General features: G+C 47.2%; 1 protein-coding gene across 16 annotated transcripts in view; it reads right to left on the bottom strand.

Annotated features, from left to right (window-relative positions):
• Positions 1 to 23,054, bottom strand: part of TCF3 (transcription factor 3) — a 271,367-nt gene that overhangs the window by 220,284 nt on the left and 28,029 nt on the right. For 13 of the 16 annotated variants that reach the window (XM_061601006.1, XM_061601013.1, XM_061601016.1 and 10 more), the window contains 2 exons: positions 3,550 to 3,626; positions 2,118 to 2,214 (listed from right to left, as the gene is read on the bottom strand). In XM_061601006.1, coding sequence (XP_061456990.1) covers positions 2,118 to 2,214; positions 3,550 to 3,626 — 174 coding nt within the window. The remainder of the gene's footprint in view (positions 1 to 2,117; positions 2,215 to 3,549; positions 3,627 to 23,054) is intronic. The other 3 variants (XM_061601020.1, XM_061601012.1, XM_061601019.1) reach the window with 1 other exon arrangement.

Below are 23,054 nucleotides of genomic sequence, written 5' to 3'. Positions count from 1 at the left end.
CCTCTCTTTGCTTCGGCGTTCCCTTCCGAGGGCGTTTGCAGAGTGCTAACCACCAACTCCACCTAATCGCCTGACTGTCCCCTCTTGATTTTAATTGGGGGGCGAGCAGGGATGCCCCCTCTGAGGGTAAATGTCGTCTCCCCGGTTAGCAAGAAAAGGCTGCTTTGTGGGCTGGAGGTATAAGGACAATGGATGTGGGAGAGCTGCTGGTCAAAGTGGGCCGCGGGAAGCAAACAGACAGCGTGATGTAGTGGCTACAGCAGGGGTTCCCAAACTGTCTTACTCTTGAAAATTGCTGAGGGTTCTGGAAGACCACTTAATGATTTCCCCCCATGCCTTTTGCAGCCGTCACAATGTGCTGTGCTAGAACTCTGTATGATTTTTTTTTTGTTCCATTTCTCTTGCTCCTTTTATTTCTCAGAATTCCGACTGGAATTGTTCCTCAGGGGCATGCTGAATGAAGCTCACGGGCCGCTGGTGGTCCGTGGACCACAGTTTGGGAACCCCTGGGCTAGAGTGCTGGACTAGGCCCTGGGAGTCCAGGGTTCACATCCCCAGACTCAAGCCATGAAGCTCGCTGGGTGACCTTGGGCCAGCCGCAGCCTCTCAGGCCGAGCCTACCTCACTGGGTTGTCGTCAGGATAAAACAAGCTCCTTGGAGGAAAGGTGGATGTAATGTTTGGTGCCAGATGGTTGAGGTGACTTTATTCTGCCAAGTGCAGAACGCAATGTTGGTCACCAGAAAGGCAGCTAAATAAGGTTTCAAACAGGTGGGGGGGTGCCCTCCATGGTCCATTGCCCTGCCCCCAATTTGGCAAAACAGTTGGGGAAAAAAACTCAGCAGTTTCAGGCAAGAGACACTCTCAACCCTACCCGGAGGCACCAGGTATGAAACCTTGAACCCTCTGCTTTCAAACCAGGTACTCTACCACTGAGTTACAGCCCTTGCCTGAAATATAAAGTAAGATTCTAGTCCTCATGGCTCTGAGTAAAGGGGCTAATTCAATGGGAAGTTCAAAAGTTGCCTAATACCAAGTTAGCCCATCTGGCTCAATATTGTCTACACTGACTGGCAGACTTTCAGGCAGGGGACATTCCCAGCCCTACGTGGAGATGCCATTGGGGTTGAACTTGGGACCTTCTGCATGCAAAGCAATCGCTGAGCTATGGCCTTCCCCCCCAAATAAAGATTCCAGTCCTCATGATTCTGATTTAAATGGGAAAATAAGAAGCTGCTTTCTGCGGAGTCGGTCCATTGGTCCATTCATCAATGAATCCTCTGCAGCGGAGGTTTCCAAACTGTCCTGCGCTAGCTTCATTCAGGTGGTTTGGGGACTCGTGGTTGAAGACTGGTGAATGCGCTCCCATTGTATTCAACATTTGGTCATCCCAGAGTGTAGGACACAGAAGAATGGGCTCAAGTGACAGGAAGCCAGATTTTGGCTGAACATCAGGAAAAGCTTCCTAACTGTTAGAGCGGTATGACAATGGAACCAATGACCTTGGGAGATGGTGGGCTCTCCAACCCTGGAGGCCTTCAAGAGGCAGCTGGACAGCCACCTGTCGGGGATGCTTTAACGTGGATTCCTGCTTTGAGCAGGGGTTGGACTGGATGGCCTCATAGGCCCCTTCCAACTCCACGATTCTATTCATATATATTTTTCATTCTATTGCTTCTTTGATTTCTTGTGTTATAATCTGAACTGTTACAGAATAAGGAATCAAAGAAGCAGTTAAAAAAGAATGAAAAATCATCCAGCATAGTAGGCAGCGCATTGCAATCACGGCAGCAGGCAGAACCATCAGTCAGTGGTGCCCCAAGACCCACAGCAACTGTCAAGTGGTCCATGGGGGGAAAAGCTGGAGAACTGATCAGGAATTGCAATATTGTCTGTTAGTGGCTTTCAGGGTCCCTACTTGGAGATGGGGACTGAACCTGGGACCTTCTACGCCTGTTCCCACCAAGTAAGGAACACCGGAGAAGGAACCAAGTCAGTACACCCACCAGCCCTTTGCTTGGCCACGGCCAAACGGGAGATCTCTGCAGCCGCCCGCGGCATCTTCAACGAGACGCATTTCCCACCGAGCAAGGCTTCCACCAACACAGCGCCTCTTACCTACGATCCCAGACCCCAGGAATGACGACGAAGATATGCTGTTGTGGGACGGCAGGTCCCTGTGCTCACTGTAGTGAGAGCCTTCGCCGTATCCCTGCTGAAAGAAGGAAAGATAAAACGGTTTACACGCAAATGGTGAAAAACAAGCAAACAGGTCTGCCCGCTCACAGCTCAGGCGCTAAGGCTGATTCCTCAGGCCCTCGTGGGGACCCCTTCCTAAATCAAGGCGCTATTTTCGAGAGCTAACTCAGCCCGGGTTGATTTGGATTCATGGACAGCTGCTCGCCTGGGGTGAGTGCAGGTTGCCTTCAGATGACCGCTAACCTGATTCCCGGCCACCACCACCCTGGCAGCTCCAGGTAAAGACAGAAAGTCAACATATTTCTGGGCAAGGAAAATTCATTCGCCGGACAGATTTGGTTGCCCATCCCCAAAAGGTTACTGCCTGTCCATTCAGGGGTGGCTGATGCATTCAACAGAATCAAGCGGCAAGGGTCTTTCCCATCAGATTGCTGGCAGGGAAGCAGGAAAATTACACGTTTGAAAGCTTCCCTGTTCATAAAGGGGAAAATAAAATTAAAATCTGCCCTGCACATTGAAATTTCGCATGCCACTGACAACTCCCCCAATTATAAAGGGAAGGAAAATACCTCCCCGCACATAGAAAGTTAGCATGTCACGGGTTCAACTTAACCTTCCTCTTGTGCAGGCTGCTTTTTTTTTCCAGAAGGTGGGGAAATAGCTTCACTCACAAAACTCCCAGGCTACCACCGGATGCAGGACAGCTTTGGTCCGATCCATCAGTGCCGCTGTTAACTTTCTTCACACAAGGCAAGTCTATCAAACCTCTCTTTAAACTAGGGTTGCCAAACAGAACCTCCATACACAGGGGAAGTCTACCACCGGTAAAATGAGAGCAACATCAGAGAGCTGTCGCCCCTCATGCCTTGCTTACGGGTTCCCTAGAGGGCATGAAGCTGGGCGCTGTTGTAAAAAAAGGCGGGTTGGCAAGCCAGAGGGCCCTCGGAAATGAAACCTGCAGCTTTATGAAGAGGCTGTTGTCATAAAATGTCTAGGGCAGGGGTGGGGACCCCCTGTTGAAGCCCGAGGGCCAGACGCCAGTACCAGGCAAAAAGTGGGCAGGGCAATAAATTTAAATTTAACTTTTGCCCACGTACATCCCTCTCTAGCCTCCATCCAGGATCAGAGTTCAAGGGCGCATCGCAGCCAGGCAAAAACACTCAAGGAAGTTGGAAGCAAGGCCGTTGAGGGTGTGTGGCCTGTGGAGAATTCCGAGGGCCAGACAGAGAGGGCTTGAGGGCCACATTCAGTTTTAGGGCTCGAGCCACCCTCCCAATGATTACTCAAAGCTGAAATATGCAAATGGAAGAACAGAAGTCCATTTTGCTGTTTCCACCTCTCTGATCCTTACCCTGACTTGGTCAAACGTGGAGTTGTTTTGATCTCCTGTCGACCAGGAACCAGAAGCCGGCCGCTCGTCCAAGCCCGCTGGAAAAGCAAAACAAAAACAAGCCCAGAGAAAACGTTTTAAAAGGGGTTTGCTTTGATCAGCAGTACCTTCAAACAAAGACAGAGCCTCCTGAAGTTAAAACCTCTTTCCTTCTACAAACAGAAAAATATTTGGGATTTTTTTAAGGGGAAACCCCCCCAAAAAACTTTTCCTGTTTTGGAAACTTCCCACACGGGGATTCAGCTTCAGAGGGAGCCCAATAAGGGCCCATTTGATGGAGGGATTAAAAACATTTTTTGTATTTCTTTATGGGCTGGGCCACCTCAAGGGAAGACTGGCGTGAGTAAAGCTTCTCCCCTCCCCTGTGGGTGGAAGGCCTCGCATGTAGACAATTAGAGGACCAGGGAGGAAATCTATACTTACCTTTTGACCAAAACCACACACACCAAATTCCCAACATGCCAGAAAGCAACTCAAAGAAACATTTAGGCTCATGTCAAAGGTCCACTGAGTTTCCTCCAAGGAAACCCGATAGCACAGTAGTTAAGATTATTTTCTTCTGACGCAATCCTATGCACATTTCCTCTGGAAGTCAGTCCCACTGACTTGAGGAGGTTTACTTCTGCATAGACACGTACAGGATTGCATGGTTCATGTGCATCGATAGAAAGATGCACATGCATCCAGATTTGGGCCTTTAAAGCTGTGATGGTTTGTTGGAAAGGTCCACCTCTGAAATGAATTAAGACTCTGCAACCGTGCTAGATCAGAGCAAAGGCCTCTCCTTATCTAGCGTGGGGAACCTTCTGGTCCTCCAGATGTTGCTGAACTAATACTTCCAACATCCCTGGTGACTGGGCAAGCTTGCTGGGGGTGATCATAGAACAGTAGAGTTGGAAGGGACCTATAAGGTCATCCAATCCAACCCCCTGCTCAACGCAGGAATCCAAATCAAAGCATTCCTGACAGATGGCTGTCCAGCTGCCTCTTGAAGGCCTCCAGTGTCGGAGAGCCCACTACCTCTCTAGGTCATCTGTTCATTGTCGTATGGCTCTAACAGTTAGGAAGGTTTTCCTGATGCCCAGTAGAAATCTGGCTTCCTGCAACTTGAGCCCATTCTTCTGTGTCCTATACTCTGGAACGATCGAGAAGAGATCCCGGCCCTCCTCTGTGTGACAACCTTTATTTATGTGATGGGAGTTGTCATTCATCAACTTCTGGAGGGCTGCAAGATCCCCCACACTTGAGCTGAAGTTACTCACCCTAGCATGATACGGTTGCTAGTAACAGAGATATCCCCCCAGCCTCATTTTCCATAGCAGAAGCACCCTAACACACAAATCCCACCACCACTAGAGCCTTGAAGTGGTACCATTCCCTCCCTTCCCAAAATCATTTGCCACTCCATGGCCCATTGCATGTGGTGCTAGCTTTCTACTTGCAAGGACTTCTTAAAAACACAAAAGGAACCATTAAAAAAATGCAGGGCTGGCGTCAAAGTTCGGCACTGCTGGGCATCTGCTGAGGACCCACACCCTAGCTGGCACCCACTGACAAGAGTCCACTCCACTCCTCGGATCTGCTGCAGCAAGATTCACTGAGAGAGCCCAAGAGCGTTCCAAAACCAACTCCCGTCTGCAGAGTGAAAACGGTACAATGCTTTCGACTGCCTCAGGACTCTACTGGCTCGTTCCTGAAGGATGAGGCCTCAATGTGGCAGAGAGGATTCCAGGGAAACGTTTTAGGCCAAGGACTAGAAATGTGAAGGCTGGGGGGGGGACTAGAAAAAATTGGGGGGAAACCCTGGTTTTCTCCTGTTTTTTTTGGGGGGGGGAATGAAAAAATGTGGGTCAAACATATCCCCCACTTTTCCAGTTTTTTCCTGGGCTGCCAAATCTCTACTGAGAACACATGCTCCACGGACACTGGGCAGGTCTGGAGAGCGCTACTGTGGCCTTGTGTGATGGGCGATGGCACCCACAATTGCCCCCAAACACCCTTTCTGCAGGCGAAGACAGGCCAGCTGCCTTTTGGGGAAGCCCACCTGCCGTTATCAGTCACCTCATCGAGGAACCCCCTCAAAGACCTTTACAGGAATGCCCCGAATTAACCACTCTGAGCGTCGCCACTGAGCGACATCGCAGCCCACGAGGATCCTGTCCCTGGAGACGACTGCAGCCCTCTCAGAACAGAGGAAGCTGCCTTATAATGAGTTAGAGCGTTGGGTCCATCTAGTTTAGTATTATCTGCACTGACAGGCAGCGGCTCTGAAAGGTTTCAGGCGGAGGTCTCTCCCAGGTCTACCTAGAGATGCTGCCGGAGATTGAACACAAGACCTTGCCTTTCCCCTAATTGTAAGAGAAGCTTCTGGAATGGAGGTGGAGGAATAGTTCCGCCAACCTCTGCGAGGTAAACCGCCGAGTCAGCCCAGGCCTGGAATAAAAGAATCCTAGGGCCGAAAAGCATCCTGGCTGACTAAGGGCAAACTTCCTCCGCCCCCGCTGGGAGGGAAAAAGGGGGATGACTCATGAAAGTGCCCTGAGCATGTACAGAGTGTCTTTCCTCTCTTCTCCAGCTGTGGCGTGGAACCTAACGGCCCTAATTTCAGGTCTCCGCACGGCTCGATTCCAACCCGTTCGAGGTTGCTGTGAACCTCGTAACAGAGATACCCCCTGCGATATCCCCTTGCGACGTTACACAAACCGATGAGGGCATGCAAGGCTGGGTGTGCAAAGGTGCAACTCCGCTCGCACACACCCAAAACCCCACTGTGTGTGCACGCGTGTATTTTCCCCTCCCCCCTAAAGCTTATTATTATGGGAAACGCACCCTTCCAACCTCCATCTCCCCTTACCGTTCATTTAACCAGAAACTTCTTTCAAAATTGCAATCCTCCATTCCAAAGCCTTTTGTTTTCATCATTTCCCCGGGAGAATTGGTGTTTAATTGCTGTCTAATTTGCATAATTATGCATATTAATCTCCACACCTAATGAATATGCATAACTCTCATTTAGATTTTGTTTTCTAATCAAAAAAATCCCCCCCCCCTCCAATGTGATTACTTTGCGGAATTAAGGGCGGCAGCGGAATAAGACACTAATGTGGCATAGGATGGCACCGGGGGGGGGGAGCTAATGGGGGTTTCTCCATCTCCCTTTTCCAGCCTTCCTTTCCCAAGTTCATCGACACTGAATGAAAACAAGCAAAACAACAACAAAAACAAAAAAGCAAACTGTCCAATAGATGGATGAAGGTTTGCACAATCAGAAGCCGATTAGAAACCGACTGATTATTGTACAGCACCATCAACTTACATGGAGGGGAGGTTCCGTCAGCCAACAGGGTTCTGCATGCAAGGAGATTACAAACCTAAATTCTGACAGAGAGGAGCAGTTGTAACCGCTCAGCCTGGAGGGCAAGGGCCACTGCAATCCAGAGGTTTTTCGTGGCACGTGGAAATATTATCATCATGATGGAGAAAACAGAACATTAGCCTTGCCGTCGATGTGCAACAAGAAAAAACTATTAAAAAGAGGGTGCGTGTACAATGCTGTGTAATATGCCAGCAAGCCTTAAAGGGAGAGTGTTTAGAAAAAGAAAAGAACCCACTCACAGCCTCTTTATAAAGCACTAGCAGCCTCAGAGCTGGTGTTGCTGGGAAATTCTGAGAAACAAAAAAAATTAGTGCAGTTTTGAAAGGTTCGGTCCACTACCTTGATCCAACATGGCAGTCAATGGTATTCAAACATAGATGAAAAGTTCTCTACGACCTTGGGAACCATGATGCCAAATTTGGTTAACGCTATATTAAGAGGCGTCCAAATATGGAGCGAATAAACAAAAAACTTTCCAAAATATATGGTAGATTATAGCATTATAACGAATTACAGCAGATCCACTGAAATTGATGCACCCAAGTTAGATGTGTCCTTTAATTTCAGTGGTCTACTCCAAAGTAGGAAGAACACTGGATACAAAATAATAATATTAATAATTGTTGTTGTTATATGCCTTCAGGTCGATTTCGACTTATGGCGACCCTATGAATCAGCAACCTCCATTAGCATCTGTTGTGAACCACCCTGTTTAGATCTTGTAAGTTCAGATCTGTGGCTCCCTTTATGGAGTCAATCCACCTCTTGTTTGGCCTTCCTCTTTTTCTACTCCCTCCTGTTTTTCCCAGCATTATCGTCTTTTCTAGCGAATTGTGTCTTCTCATGATGTGTCCAAAGTATGATAACCTCAGTTTCATCATTTTAGCTTCTAGTGATAGTTCTGGTTTAATTTGTTCTAACACCCAAGTATTTGTCTTTTTTGCAGTCCATGGATGACGACGACGACGACGACGACTACTACTATAGTCATCCTCTAATAACAATAATATAGCAGAACAGAATGAGCCTTCTAAGTACAGCAGAGATCTTCAATTTGAATCTTGCTCATTGGTGGGAACTTTGTAGTTTAGTTTTGGATATATATTAACATCTTAAAAGTATCCTCTGCATTGTAGCGTTCTAATGCTGCTGATCTTTATTGCTCTTTCAGTTTTGCATCAACAACAATAATAATAAAAGTCCATTTCAACATTCAGCAGCCATAACAAATAATATTAATAGACCACTACCATCAGTACCATGCAAAGTCCATGGAAACATTCACCAGTCTTTTTTAAAAAAAAACTGGCTAAACCAGGAAAATACTGGGCTGAGGTAGGAAGTAACACAGGGTGCCGTAATGGAGAGGGCTGGTGAGAGCCCCTTTGCAGGCCTGAGCCAAGCCCAACTCTTCTGACACATGAACCCTTCTCAGGATGGTGCAAGGTTCCCAACAGCCAGTGTGGTATGATGGTTAGAGCATTGGGCTAGGACGTGGGAGACCGGAGTTCGAATCCCCACTCAGCCATGTAGCTAGTTGACCTTGGGCCCATCGCTGCCTCTCAGCCTAATCTACCTCACAAGATTGTTGTGAGGATCAAATTGAGAGGGAGGAGAGGCATGTACGCCGCTTTGAACTCCTTGGAGGAAAGGCAGGACATGAATGTTGTAAATGAACAATAAATAAAAATAAGCAAGGTAACGTGTGCACACAAGTGTTGAAGGCCAGGGTGCCCCTGCCCCACCAGTGAACAAATCTACTCCTCCCATTTATCCTATCGATCCAGCCTTTCCCTGACTGGCCATACTGGAGGCTGGGAGTCCGAGTCCAGCAACACCTGGAGGGCCACAGGTTCCCCCATTCCTGGTCTAAGAGGCAGCATTCCTGACTGCAAGCAAGAGATGGAAGAATGCCTCTATTGAGAAGAGGCATTCCCTCCTGAGAGTGGGGAATGCCTCTTCTTACATCAGGAATAACAACACCTACATCCTTCCAGGTGTTGTGTGGACCAGCTTCCATCAGCCCCGGTCAGCAAGGCCAATGGTCAGGGATGATGGGCGCTGGAGTCTGTCAACAGCTGGAGGGCCCCAGGTGGGCTTCGAGTGTTGATGGGAGAGACTCAGGTTCAAATCTCCGCTCTGCCACAAAGCTCACTGGGTGACCTTGCTCAGCCTAACCTATCTTACAGGGCTGTTGCAATAATTAAAGAAGAAAAAGAGGGGAGAGAACCACAAAGGCGGCCTTTAATTCCTTGATGGAAAGGGAAGATGAGACAATGTAAAATTGTATGAACAATTGTTAAATTGTTTTTAATTTTTTTATTGGGTTTTTAAATGGTTTTTTGTGTTTTAAAATTTGTCTATTTGTTTTTAATGTTTTAATTGCTGTAAACCGCCCAGAGAGCTTCAGCTATGAGGCGGTATATAAATGTAATAAATAAATAAGTAAGTAAGTAAGTAAATAAATAAATCATAGGCTGTCTACATGGAAAAATGGACTGCCTTCAAGTCGAACCCATCTTATGGCTACCCTACGAATAGGGTTTTCATGGTGGTATTCAGAGAGGGTTTCCCATTGCCTCCCTCTGAGGCTAGTCCTCCCCAGCTGGCCAGGGCCTGCTCAGCTTGCCACAGCTGCACAAGCCAGCCCCTTCCTTGTCCGCAACTGCCAGCTGGGAGGCAACTGGGCTCCTTGGGACTATGCAGCTTGCCCACAGCTGCACAGGTGGCAGGGCACGTCACCCCTGAGCCACTCCCTGTGGGAGCGATCTTTAGCTGTCCCTTGACACCCAGGAGACACAAGCGGAGATTTGAACTCACAGACTCTGGGCTCCCAACCCGTCAAGAATCATGTAGGTTGTTAAAGATGAGTGTAGCTCTGTGATGGGTAAACTACAGTTCCCAGTTTGAAAGGGGCAGGGGGAAGGGTAAAAATGTATTTCAAATGAATGGTGTGTACGCAGCCATAGAGCAGACCAGGGGCTCCCAAACTCCCCGCCCCTTGGACTGCTTGAAAATTGCTGAGTCTTCCTGCCTGCTGCAAAAATGGTCATACACTGTGCTAGATGCTGCATGATTTTCCATTGTGTTTTTACAGACACGCTGTGGGCCACCCGGTTGAAGCTCGAGGACCTCAGATGGCCCGCGGACTACAGCTTGGGAACTGCTGCAGCAGACCCGTTGAAACGAGCGGATGTGAAGACTTCAGGTCTCCACATTTCAATGGGTCGGCTCCAACACAGCCCAATAAAAAATAATATTTCAAAGAAAATGTCCCCTGGCCACACCCATCCTGGTTCCATTAATACAGTTATTAAAATGGGGAGGGGGGGAGAGAGAAAGACAGAAACCCCACAGATTAATTATGCATTTTAATAACCCCAATCATGAATATTCATAAAGCATTTCGTGCTCATGTTCTAATTAAAACATACTAATAGTGTAAGATGCAGCTGTCAGAAAGAAAGCACATTCCCTCCCCCCTCACTTTAAGGATTTTTATGCTGGTGTGCATGCACACGTACACCCACAGTGGGGTGTAGAGCGCATGGCATGGAGAAAGTCGGACGGAGAGACATTATGGCTTATGTTCAACAGAACGCGTTACATGCAGATGCTCAGAGCACCAGATTAAAAGTTTACCCAAGTTCAATGTTGATAGTGTTTTTGTTTAAAGTTCCTAGCTCTCATGGAGGATAAGGTATGTTTGGCAATGAAATCTGTCCACATCTCAGAAGCCAGGGAGGTAGGCAAATCAGAATAGCAACATCTGGATGAACTGGGCCAAAATAAAAAATAAATGAGGAGGGAAATGGCTTTCCCCACCCTCAATTTGAGTCATTTTTCAAGGTCAACGAGTTCACATTTTTTTATTCAGCGCATAGAGGCCTGAGTGCAAGGCACTGTAAGACTGGAACCGGGGACCCTGTTGTCCCACAAGACAAGCCCTGGTTGCTTCAAGTTAAACTGGAGGGTGCTCTTGAGCGCCACCCAAGGCAGCTGGCTAGAAGATGGTAGTGCAGATCCAGCATGCGGCCGCTCTTTGCTCCACCCAGGCAGCCCGCCACGTGACCCAAGGGAGCCAACGACATTTCGCCTTTCACTGTTTAAAAACAAAGTGCAGAACCAGAACTCGGTTCTTTCAGCAGAGGCCCATCTCCTGATTCCTTTGTTGCGCATCTCCCACCCCGAGGATTGTGTGTGAGGTTTGGCACACCACGCATGGATTTTGTGAACTTTTGAGCCATGGGCATCAGCTTGGAGAAGAAATCCAACCTTTGGTATCAAGCCGTGCTCAGATTCCTGGTTGGTGTTTCTTTCCCTTTTGTTTTTAAAAAAGGGCAGGGGGGAGGGGAAGACAGTGCGTTAATTTGATTTGAAGCGAAGGTGGCAGATGTCTGCTGTGATAAACACTTCCATATTAAGCTGCTTTTAGGTGCCTAATCGGGCCTGGAATCAGCCTGAAAGGAGGAGGGAGGAACACTGCCGAGGGAGATTTGGAAGAGGCGGGAAACCAAAATCAATAAGCGAAGTCGACTGGTAATTAGCTTCAGTCCTCTCGCCAAGAGCAGCAAAGTTGTTTTCCGCTAAAAACCCTCCCACACACCGCAACAAATCAGGTTACGCTGCTTCCACAGACAGACAGGCGCATATGCGCACAGAGAGAGGAGGATATGCGGGCGGGCGCCCATGCACACACACAAAATATGTGCATGCACACAGAGAGAGGCAGATATATGCACCCAAGTGCATGATGTGCATGCTCACCCAGGTGCATCTGCGCAAGCGCACATCTGGACACACGGGCGCATCTCGCCACACTTGGCAAAAAAAGGCAAAACCCACAAAGCTCACCCTTCAGATCAGGAACAAGCCCCATGTGCGTTTTAATGGCGTTGTCTCAGGAGTAAGCGCGCAACAGGGCTGCAGCTTTTAACCCTTGCTGTGCTCACAGATCCAAACGTAACACCCCTTTTCCTTGACTCTTCCTCTCATCTGGGCTTTTTGGTTTCAGATCCCAGCTTTTTTTTGGGGGGGGGGTAGGCAGCACCACAGCAGGCAGAAATAAACCCCCATTGGGACCGGACAGGAGATTTTGCGGGGGAGAATTTGCAAGTCGGGGGACTTGATGGCCTCATAGGCCCCTTACAACTCTACTGTTCTATGATTCTATGAACTGTATATGCACCCTCGACCCAACTTTTGCATTTGGCTTACATGAAAAAAATGTGGGGCCAGGACCCATACATTTTTGTACTTCATAGTGAAGGTAGTAACCGTGGAAATATATTCACCACCATTTTGATTGATTGATTGATTGCCCGCCCAAGATATAGCACAAAATCCACTCTTCCCACATGTTTCATATGCATGCATACCTCTGTCATGACCCTCACCTCCCCCTGGGTTGCTTTCCGTCCCCATCAGCTTAAACGGAAAAAGGCGAAGGCTCCCGCCATTGCACAGGTTCTCACTGACCTTCAGATCGTCTCCGTCACATTTTTCCCCGGGCTCCTTTAGGATGGGGAGACGTTTTATGTGCTAAACACGGCACATGAGGGATCCTGCTCGGAGCCTCATGCGCAAAAACATAAAAAAGCAAAAAGCCATCCAGAAGAATTTTTTTAAAACTCACGCCAAGGAGCAAAAAACAAACGAGAGAGAGAATGAACAAACTTCTGAACACTTATGCACATTTACTTGGGAATAAAACCCCATCGCAGTCAGCGGGGATCACTTCTGAGTAAGCACACATAAGATTGGGCCGGACTACATGGCCAGCTTTAAGCCAGAGATTTAAAGCAGCCGCTCGCCTGGGGCGAGTCGAGGATCTCTTCCAGGCAAACAGGAAGGAAGCCATTTATTAATGAAAGGATAAAAGGGTTGCACCCAACTTAAGTTCTACTCACAGTAGACCCAATGCTGGCTGCAACCCAAAATTATTCTCTTTCCCCATCACCCCACACCCGCTGGCCTCTTCTCATTTTTTTTTAAGTATAATGAAGTTCAGCCAAATGCCAAAGTCCAAGAACAATTTATTATTATTATTATTATTATTATTATTATTATTATTATTATTATTATCATCATTTATTGCGCTTTTAGACCGCCCTTTAGCGACAAGCTCTCAGGGCGGTGTACAACAGGCCAGGCTGGGAACATAGGAACTTGCCTTATCCTGAGTCAGACCCAGTATTGCCTATACAGACTGGCAGGGGCTCTCCAGGGTTCCACGCAGGAGTCTCTCCCAGCCTTAGCTGGAGATGCCTTTGGGGACTGAACCGAGGACCTTCTGCATACAAGGCAGATGCTCTGCCACACAGCTATGGCCCCTAGCTACTGGTGATCACTTACACGTAAAGTCAGGGCTCACAATCACAGTCTCCATCCTGAACAATTAAAAAGACCCAATCCTAAGGCTGAAGACTATTTTTCTTTTATCAGATTTTTATAGCAGCCATCCTCGAGACGGTTTAGGAGAGCTGATGCAGTATTTTTACCCACACAACAGCCCCGTGAGGTATGCCAGGCAAGGAGAGAATGACTAGCACTGGGCAAGCTTCATGGCTGAGCAGGAGATTTGAACCCAGGTCTTCCCAGGCTCACCTACACTCTAACCATGTGGGACCATAGCAGCAGCAGAGAAGTTGGAGATCAGAGCTGTAGAACTGCTATCCCGCAGGATGCTGTTGAACTACAACTCCCATGAGCCTCAGCCGGCATGGCTGACTGGTCAAGGGTGATGGGCGCTGTAGTCCAAAAGCATCTAGAGCAGTGGTCCCCAAACTCTGCCCCCCTCCACGGCTGTCCTGAAAATCACTGATGGTCTTGGTGGGCGACAGCAGGATTTTCCTGCTTGCTGCAGCAATTGTAATGCGCCGTGCTCTGCAAGGCATCTTACCATTTGCATTCCACAGATTTCAAACTGTAATCCGATCAAATGCAAAAGATAAGAAATAAAAGGAGCGATTAAAAATACAACCGAAAATGAACATGAATATCTGACGGGGATGTGCCATGGACCACCTCAATGTAAATGTAAATTTAATTTTTAGTTCGCCTATCTGGCCGAAGCCACTCTAGGCGACGTACATATACAATGAAGCTCGCGGATCACCATTTGGGAATCTCTGGTCCAGAAGGCACCGTGATGACCATTCCCTTTACATGTGCCCACTTAGCTTCGAGTTTGGAATTAGGCATTTTGTAAAATAAATCAGCTATTTGCCGCCCTGGCCTCTTTCGGGAGGAAGGCCAGGATATAAAATCAATCAATAATATTTTCAGCAGTATATATGTGTTAATCGTTTTTCTATTGACACCATCCCTGATTTGCATAGATCCTCCCTCTGACCCTCCAATGCCCACCAGGCCACACCTCCCAAACTGGACTCCACCCCCTGTCCTACATCTAGCCCCTCCTACTGGATCAGGTCTTTTTGCTTAAAAAAAACCCAAGAGCAACACTACAACTCAGCAATCCTAGCTGAACAGAAAGTGACGTGGAAATTACAGCTGCGATATTGCATTAGCCTTTTCTGCAGTGGCATCAACCTGCTGGCCCACACACTCAGCCTATGATTTGTCTACAGGCCCCCAGATCCTTTTAGTGTTGGTTGCATACAGGCATCTCCCCTCATTTTATGCTCCCTACAACCCTGTAAGGTAGGTTAAGCCAAAGATTACCTAGTGAGCTTCAGGCCTGAATAGGCACTTGAATTTCAGAGTCTCTAGGCCTCATCCAACACAAAGGATAGACTGATGCCTTTCAGATGTTGTAAAGAATCTCAAAACCCATCAGCCATGACCATTAGGCATGCTGCTTGGTACAGAGATGGCATTCATCTGAATGGCCTGCCCCCTCGATCTACATATTTGTCTCCACCTTGGCTTCTGATTTGGGGTGCGATACCAAAACCCCAGAAACTGGTGCATAAATTGCATTAATTTTATATGCAAACCATGCACACAAATACATTTATTTTATACGCGTGTGTGAGCGAACGTGTTCTAGGGGTGTGCAAGAAATTCTAATCAGTTTGCATTTCAAGCCAAATCTATCAAATTCACACTTTCCGAAACGATAGGAGAACCAAAACACAACTGAAATTCGCACTTATTCAAATGCAACCAACCAACCAATCTTTACAAAAATGCATGTTAGGGGAAAGCATATATAAAAATGAACCTATGAGCAACAATAACATACAAAAACGCATTCTATGACAAGAAATTGCAAAAATTAGTCAAAATTGCATACAAAAAGGAGTTTATTGGGAGACATTTGCACTTAAATGGTAGAGAATGTTCATGAGGATTTCTAAAAAAATCACTAACGGCTGCAGGAATTTGCAGAGCCAAATTTAAGATTGGAGAAAGGGGCAGATATTTCCATCCCTAACATACACAAACATGTATGGTTAACTGACACACACAGAGGGAAGTGTCTGATGTTATTCCTACTCAGAGCAGACCCATTGGAATGGATGGACACGACTAACTTGTTTATTTCAGTGGGTTTACTCTTGAGGAGAACTTAGATACAACCCCCAGTATAGAACCTCTCACACATGCTTGCGATCTCTGAAGCCACTCAATCATAGCTGGCACTTTGAAAGGCAAAAGGGGATATATTTTGCCTTGTAAATTAAATGATTGTTTTCGGGGACGGCATGGTGGTGATTCCCCCCCCCCCAGCACCCAAGTGCGGCTCACTTTTCTTCTGCTTAACTCTCAGCCGTGGTTCACACGTCCCTTGGAATCGCGCATGCAGCACATCTGAGCAACCAACAGCATTTGCTTTTTTCTTTTTGCAGAGGGAAGGTAATTTCAAATTTTCCTGTTTTTCTACAAAGATAAAAGTCTCCCGCTCCCCACTTTTTCTTCAAAGCATGTCTTTGTGCAGCACACCCACTTTGCTTATTTAGGAAATGATATCGTTGATTGATTGCGCGCACACATGCACAAACGTCCAGATGCTCACACCTGCAGTAGCTCATTCCCTTGCTAAACCTCTGGTTGCGATTGGGTTTGTTTTTTTACATTCATTGCTCTGCCCATTTTTGCCTCCGGCCTACTGGCATGTGGCCCTTGGAAAGTTGCCTAGAAGGGAATGTGGCCCTTGGTTTGGGATGGGGGAAGGTTCCCAACCCCTGCCAGAATCCCTTGCCCTGAGCAGGAAGTGGCAACGGATGCCACTCTGCCCAAAATGTGCTGCTCTGGAGAACCGAAAGACCTTTTGCCAGAGTCGAATGGAGAGAACAGGTGCTTCAGTCCTCCAGGGCATAGAGTTTTGACTAGAGAAGCCTCTTCTACTGCGGCAACCTCTGCCACCTCCTGTTCAGAGCAAGGGATTATGGGGAACGACACACTGCTGAATCTCCAAGCTCTGAGTGGGCAATTGCTGGAGAACGCCAATCCACAGGCTGATTTCAGAGTTGCCACCAAAAGGGGTTTCACGAATATAGACCAGAAAAGGATCAGAAAAAACATATGCGCGGTGTGCTTGTCTGGGGAGGTGAGGCGAGGCCAGACGTCAGATGGAAGGGACAAGAGGAGTTGAAAACAATTAAAAGTTCAAATGCCCCCAAACACTTCCCGACAGCTGTGAAAACAGGCCACCCAGCGGTGATCAAACAAAGAATCTCAAGAGGCGCCGCATAGGGAAAGCAGAGTTTTAAGTCAACACAATAAAACCACCACCGAGACAGAACTAGCCATGAAATGCACATGCATGTATGTATGTGCATGCATGCGCCAGAGAGCATGGGAAGGGGTGTCATGTTCTCTGCATGCCGCTTAACAATCTGGGGTGGCCACTGCGCTAAAGTTTACTCTGCGGAGGACTCAGTCGGGTACAAGCCAGAGGGTTTGTCCACAAGGAGGTAAGGCAGCCACTTTAAGGATGATTTGCATTGTTTTTAAGGGTGTTTTAACGTTGTACAACGCCCTGGTATTTTATGATACGGCAGTATAGAAAAACATTTTAATAAATAAAATGTCAGCACACCTGTGCCACTCCAGCCTGCCCTCTCCTATGCGGATAGTAAAACGCAAGCACATGTATTGTATGACAGCTGGATCCATTGGGAAATTTTTCATTAAAAAAAAAAATCAAAGCTTCCTAAATAAATATTATTCAGAAATTGGAATTCCGGCCCTTTTTGCACGCCTCGTCCTGTGGCAACCGTGGTGGGAAGTAACGTGACATATAGCGATTGGAGGAGTCTCCCAGGCTGCCTTCACACTGCACTTTATTCCATTATTCTGAAGATTTCTTACCTGGCAATTTGCGCATTACATTTGACCTTCCATACAACGCAAACGCTAGTTCCAGAAATCTAGTGGGATAGAGTGGAAGCATAGCGTTTTATTTTATGATAAATAATATCAAAAACAATCCGTTTGCAAGCCTGGGAACCTGGAAGATTGTACCTGACCAGCATGCAATGCATTCTTGCCCTTAAGGTGCAGTGATAATGGGGTACTACCATGCGCACATGTGTAATGGGTGAGGGTTGAGAATAAGGTTCTGTTCGTTGCAGCAGTGTGAATGACAGTTGTGCAAAATGCTGGAATATCGGTCGAAAAAAGCTACCGTTCCTTAACACAAGAGGCACTGCGGTGTGAAAGGAATTTCAGAATTCGAGAGAGAGAAGAGCTATCATTTTAATTCATTAAACCAACGCAATGAGCCCCATGTCTGAAAGCAGCCCCATAGCATGTGAGGTGCAGGGGGTTATAAGCAGGGCTGTGGAGTCGGTACGTCAAACCTTTGACTCTGACTCTACTGTCCAACTTAGACTCCTTCATAAATGGCAAACGTATATTAATTTATTAATATTAATAAAATAAAAATATTAATATATTAATTTTATTGTGAAGCCAGAGTCGGAACATTTCTATCAACTCCGACTCCACCCAGAATTGCTTCCGACTCCAACTCCACAGCCCTGGTTATAAGTGGTTGAACTCTGAACCTGGGTTCCCCTGTTCAGCCATGAGAACCTTGGAGTGAATGAGGACCGCTTGCTTCCTCTCACCCTCAGCAAACCTTGCAGGGCTGTTGTTGCAAGGATAAAAGGGAGGGCCACACTCCGTCCACAGAAAACCATGCTTGTTCATGGAAATGGAAAATGGGCTGCCTTCAAATCGATTCCGACTTATGGTGACCCTTTGAAACAAGAAACAGCATTTGCAGAGAGGCAGGCCTGTCGCTCCATGACACAGCATCGGTTTTGCATGGTTCAATTCCCAACATCTCCAGGGAGAGCTGGGAGAATCCCCCAAGGCTGAAATCCTGGAGGGCTGCTGTCAGTCAGTGCAGACACTACTGATGGACCCAGGGTCTGACTTGGTAGAAGGCAGGCTACTATTTGAATCAGCTCCTTATTCAGAACCACGAGGACTAGAACCTTACTTTATTTTGAAGAAAAGGACCATAGCTCAGTGGTAGAGTGTTTGCTTTGCATGCAGAATGGCATGTCCAGGTAGGGCCAGGAGAGGCTCCCTGTCGGAAGCCCTGGACAGCTGCTGAAAGTCAGGGTAGGCAATACTAAGCTAGGTGGTTCCGGCCCAGCAATCTTTCCTGGGGGGACCAGCACGGGGAGGGGGCGCCTTCTTTAAAAACAAACAAACAAAGGTGCTTTGGAGCTCTGCGGAGTCATGATCCGAGAGCAGTTTCCGGCGAGCCAAGCCGTCCCGCAAGCCAGAAGGTGACTCACGGCACAGGAAGAAGAGATAAGGAATTGTTCCGTGCAAGGAAAGACAATTCCTTGCGCGCAAAAAACAAGATTCCCCCCCCAACCTCTTCCGTAAACAAAAGTGTTCCCTCTCTGCCACCTGCTCTTAAAAAAAACCAAAACGGATGGGGGGAACTCCTCCTGCCGGCAATCTTTTGTTTCGAGACTGTTTTTCTAAATTGCAGTTGCCACAACAAAGGAGCTGACTTCTGTGTCCTTATCTTGGGGACACGGCAATTCCCCCCCCCCGCTTTTCATTCTACATTCACTGGCAAGAGCAGGCTCACATCCTGGACCCTTTATTTATTTATATTGTACGATTTAGAACTTGCATTTCTATCTCGCTTTCCTTCCAAAGAGCTTCTCTCTCCCCCGCTTCCCCATTTTATCCTCATAACAACCCTGCAAGGTAGGTTAGGTTGGGTTTTTGTGTTCTTTGGGGGCAACCTTCGGCCTGGGGACCAAATATGGCCGTCTATCTGGCCCTTGGTATGCTTCCCCTGGCCACACACCCACACTGGCCCTGCCCTCTTCTTTGCACACCTGGGACTGTAGTTGATCACAAGGTCAATATGAGCCAACAGCGCAATGTGGCTGCAAAAAAGGCAAATGCTATTTTAGGCTGCATTAACAGAAGTATAGTTTTCAAATCGTGTGAAGTATTAGTTCCCCTCTATTCAGCACTGGTTAGGCCTCATCTAGAGTACTACATCCAGTTTTGGACACCACACTTTAAGAAAAGATACAGACAAATTAGAACTGGTTTAGAGAAGGGCAACGAGTTTTTTCCTGTGACTTCAAAATTTCCGGAAATTTTACGTCTTTTATCAGATCAAAAGCGACACCTGGGAAATCACACATACAAGATGCAGCATCTTTCATCAAACAGAGGTGATGGAAGATTTCTTATTGAGCAGGGGGATGTTGTCGAGGTGGCACATGGCAATCCAGGATGGACAAACCAGGTCTATTTCCAAAAGAGGAATCAGTCAGAGTGGACACAGGGCTAGAGTCGATGGTTTTATAGGCTCAGGTAAAACCTAACTGGTCCCTTTGTATCATCTGATTGCTGCCGGGTAGGAAGCTGCAATACCACTCTCAACCAGTCATAGTGGCGGCGCTGTAGTTTACCAAAAAGCAGTTCAAACCTCCGGCAAATAATAGAGTTAGCTTGCATTGCCAGAGTCTTACCTGACTTGAGATCCTTGTGCTTCACAGGTGAGGAAGAAACTTAACACACACACCCCAAATCTGTTATCAGTGCCTGGAATATGGTAAGCAGGAGTTTCTGGGAAAGATTTGGCAGAAACACAGACTCAACAAGCAGGGCTTGGGCGGTCTCTAGAGACGCCCACATTTAAAATTAGAAAAGGTTGCATTTTCGTTTGCAGGCAAAGGGAAACTGAGAAAAGGGTGCCTGCTGAAGAGGTGATCCGCTCAAGGCTCTTGCAAGAATTTAACTGTCTGGCAGATTGACTCCTTGGCAAAACTAAAAGAAAAAAGGACCCACGCATTGTTCTGCACTTCAAAATAATCCGGGTTTTGTACCCTAGGAGCAAAAAAAAAAAAGTCTAAACCACATTCTGTAAGAGCACCTGGGATTGAGGAAATGTTTAATACCAAGATAGGGAACCTCAGGCCCAGAGGGTGAATGCGGCCCCTCAGTCCTTTCTATCTGGCCCTTGGAACTCTTCCCAGGCACTCCCCTTGCTTTGCACTCTCCTTGAGTGCTTTTGCATGCTTGGAATGTGTCGTTGGAGTGTCATAAAGTCTCTTGTTTGATTGGACAGAGGGATATAAGGTATGCAGAAACCACTGACTTTTACTGTACAGATATAACAATCACCTGTTGCTCCGCCTACTTTCAGCTCTGGCTCTGCCCACCACTGGCATGCGGCCCCCGGAAACTTTACTCACGAGGGAATGTGGCTCTCAGGCTGAAAACAGTTCTCCACTGCTGCTCTAATAGAAGAGACCCTGGTCACCTGACAAAATTCGCTGGCACAAAAAGGTATTTATTTCACATGAAGGACACATTCTAACGTGTGGGACTCACTGCCATAAGGTGTGGCAAAAGGCTGGGGGGTTACGAAAAGGGAATGGAGCGGACAGGCCTGCAAAAAAGGCCCACGAGCCAAATATGGGTAAGCAGAACCTTCACCTGCAGGAGCAGTCTACCTTTCAGCATTATACGCTGCGGACATTGCTGCTTTGTGTCCCTGGCTCTGGAATTGCCAGAGATACCTTCACTGGCCGATGCTGCGTGACGGGAACGCTGGATTAGCTGCGCCGTTCATCCAATCCAGCTAGGCAAACCTTACGTTTAAAAATAAAAGAAAAATCCAGCAGTAGTCCAAATATATATATGGTTTGTTGCTGAAACCCTGCACCAAATGTTAGATAGATCTTGCTTCTATGGGGTCCTGAAGAGAAATCCTTCTAATACTGAAGGCGTGGAGGGCTGTGCCATTCACATATAAGGAATGCTGCTTCCTGGTGAGGAAATGGCCTCAGTCATCCAGAAGCCAAAACAGAGAGAGAGAGATTCCCAAGCCGATTAAAAATAGCATGCCAAATGGAGTTAAATTTAGGTTTTGGGCCAGCTTCCTGACTGAAACTCCGCTCGCCGGATCTGGAATGCTCATCAGGTAAAAAACTTGGCGTGTTTGAGACATAAACCTTCCAGCGTTGCTAGGTCAACAGAAGGCCTTTGTATGGATCACTGCCTGCCAAGGTAGCACCACGCAAGAGTTAAAGCAGCCTCTCCAAATCTGGTGCCCTCCAGACGTCATCGGACTCCTGAGAGCAAGGTGGGATGGGGTTGCCTCTTAAGAGAAGGAACAAGTAACTATGTCATTGGACTCCATCTCCCAGCAGCCAGCATGGCTAATGGTTAGGGATGAAGGGAGTTGCAGGTCAACAACCACTGGCCATGCTGGCCACAGGGGCTACTCAGAGCTGAAATTCAACAACATCTGGAATGACACAGATTTCTCCTGATTGAAGGAGGAATAATTCCTTAACGCATACAAAAAACAGAAGAATGCCTCTTTTAGAAGAGGCATTCCCTCCAGAGAGCAGGGAATGCCTCTTCTGAGACCAGGAATGGGGAAATCTATATCATGACAGGCGTTGTTGCATTTCAGCTCCAAGCAGTGGCATGGCCAGTTGTCAGTATTCCAGCCTGCAGTTAAATGCTATTTGGGGTACTTTAAGTTCATATATTTAGTTCATAATATATATGAAACTGGTTTTTCTAAGAGGTGTCCACCCACCCTGAGTTTTTTTATTATTATTCGTTACAGTTGTGCCCTGACCTTCCTATTTTCACTCATGAATGCATTTCCACGCACAACTTTCTCCGAAAGTATGCATTTTTGTAGACGTCTCTTTGATCATAGAGCTGCGTTGCAAAACTTGGAGAAGGGCGGATTTCGAAGGATGGCTGAAAAGCATGCGGATGTTCAAAATGCAGGCTAACCTCCCCTCCCTAGGCGAGGGGCCTCGGCTCAGAGGCACAGCACTGCTTTGCGTGCAGACGGACCCAAGTTTAGTCGCTGGCATCCCCAACTAGGGCTTCCTGCCTGAAATCCTGGAGAGCCGCTGAAAGCCAGTGCAGACAGCACTGAACTAGACAGATTGGTGGCCTGATTCAGTGCAAGTTTCCTAGTTTCACATTTAAAAGTTGACTTTCTCTATTCGGGACAATGAGGACTAGAAACTTCATCTTTAGGGAAAGGACCACAGCTTAGTGGGATAGCACCTGTGTTGCGTGCAGAAGGTCCCAGTTTCGATCCCCACATCTCCAGTTAGAGCCCAGCACCTCTTCTGCTTGTTTTATTCATATTGCCCTTATTTTCTGGCAAGCCCAAGCCTCCCCCCTCCCCCGCTCAAACCCATGCTTTCCGGCGCTTTGAAAGGCCGCATGCACAAATGCTGAGTCAATTAAAACAAGCCACTTTGTAGAAGCCACCAGATTTCATCTGTAAGAAGAAAAACTGAACTCCCCCCCTCCCTCTTCCCAATAAAATAAAATGAAAATGAAAAATATCCAGAAAATTCATGGAGATTCCAATTCGATAGGCAAGTAGAGGTTTCACACGCACTCCCACTCTGTTCCCCATAGCAACCCAAACTTGGAGGCCTTTCAATATGGCGAAAACCCAGCTCTGCATTTGGAAACGCAGCCGGACTTTCAAATGCAAATACCGACAGAAACAGAACATATGGTGGAGGTTAGTCCTTATTTTTCCTAATTAAATGGTGTACTGCTGTTTTGTATAACAATGTTAATAGGGCATTTGCAAGCTTTTGGAAAGGAGGCCATTGCAATTTTTTACTTTTCTTTT

The sequence above is a fragment of the Rhineura floridana genome, chromosome 18 (genome assembly GCF_030035675.1).
Source record: "Rhineura floridana isolate rRhiFlo1 chromosome 18, rRhiFlo1.hap2, whole genome shotgun sequence".
Classification (NCBI taxonomy): domain Eukaryota; kingdom Metazoa; phylum Chordata; class Lepidosauria; order Squamata; family Rhineuridae; genus Rhineura; species Rhineura floridana.
Note: the sequence above shows the minus strand (reverse complement) of the source record. Positions and strands in the feature narration are given on the sequence as shown.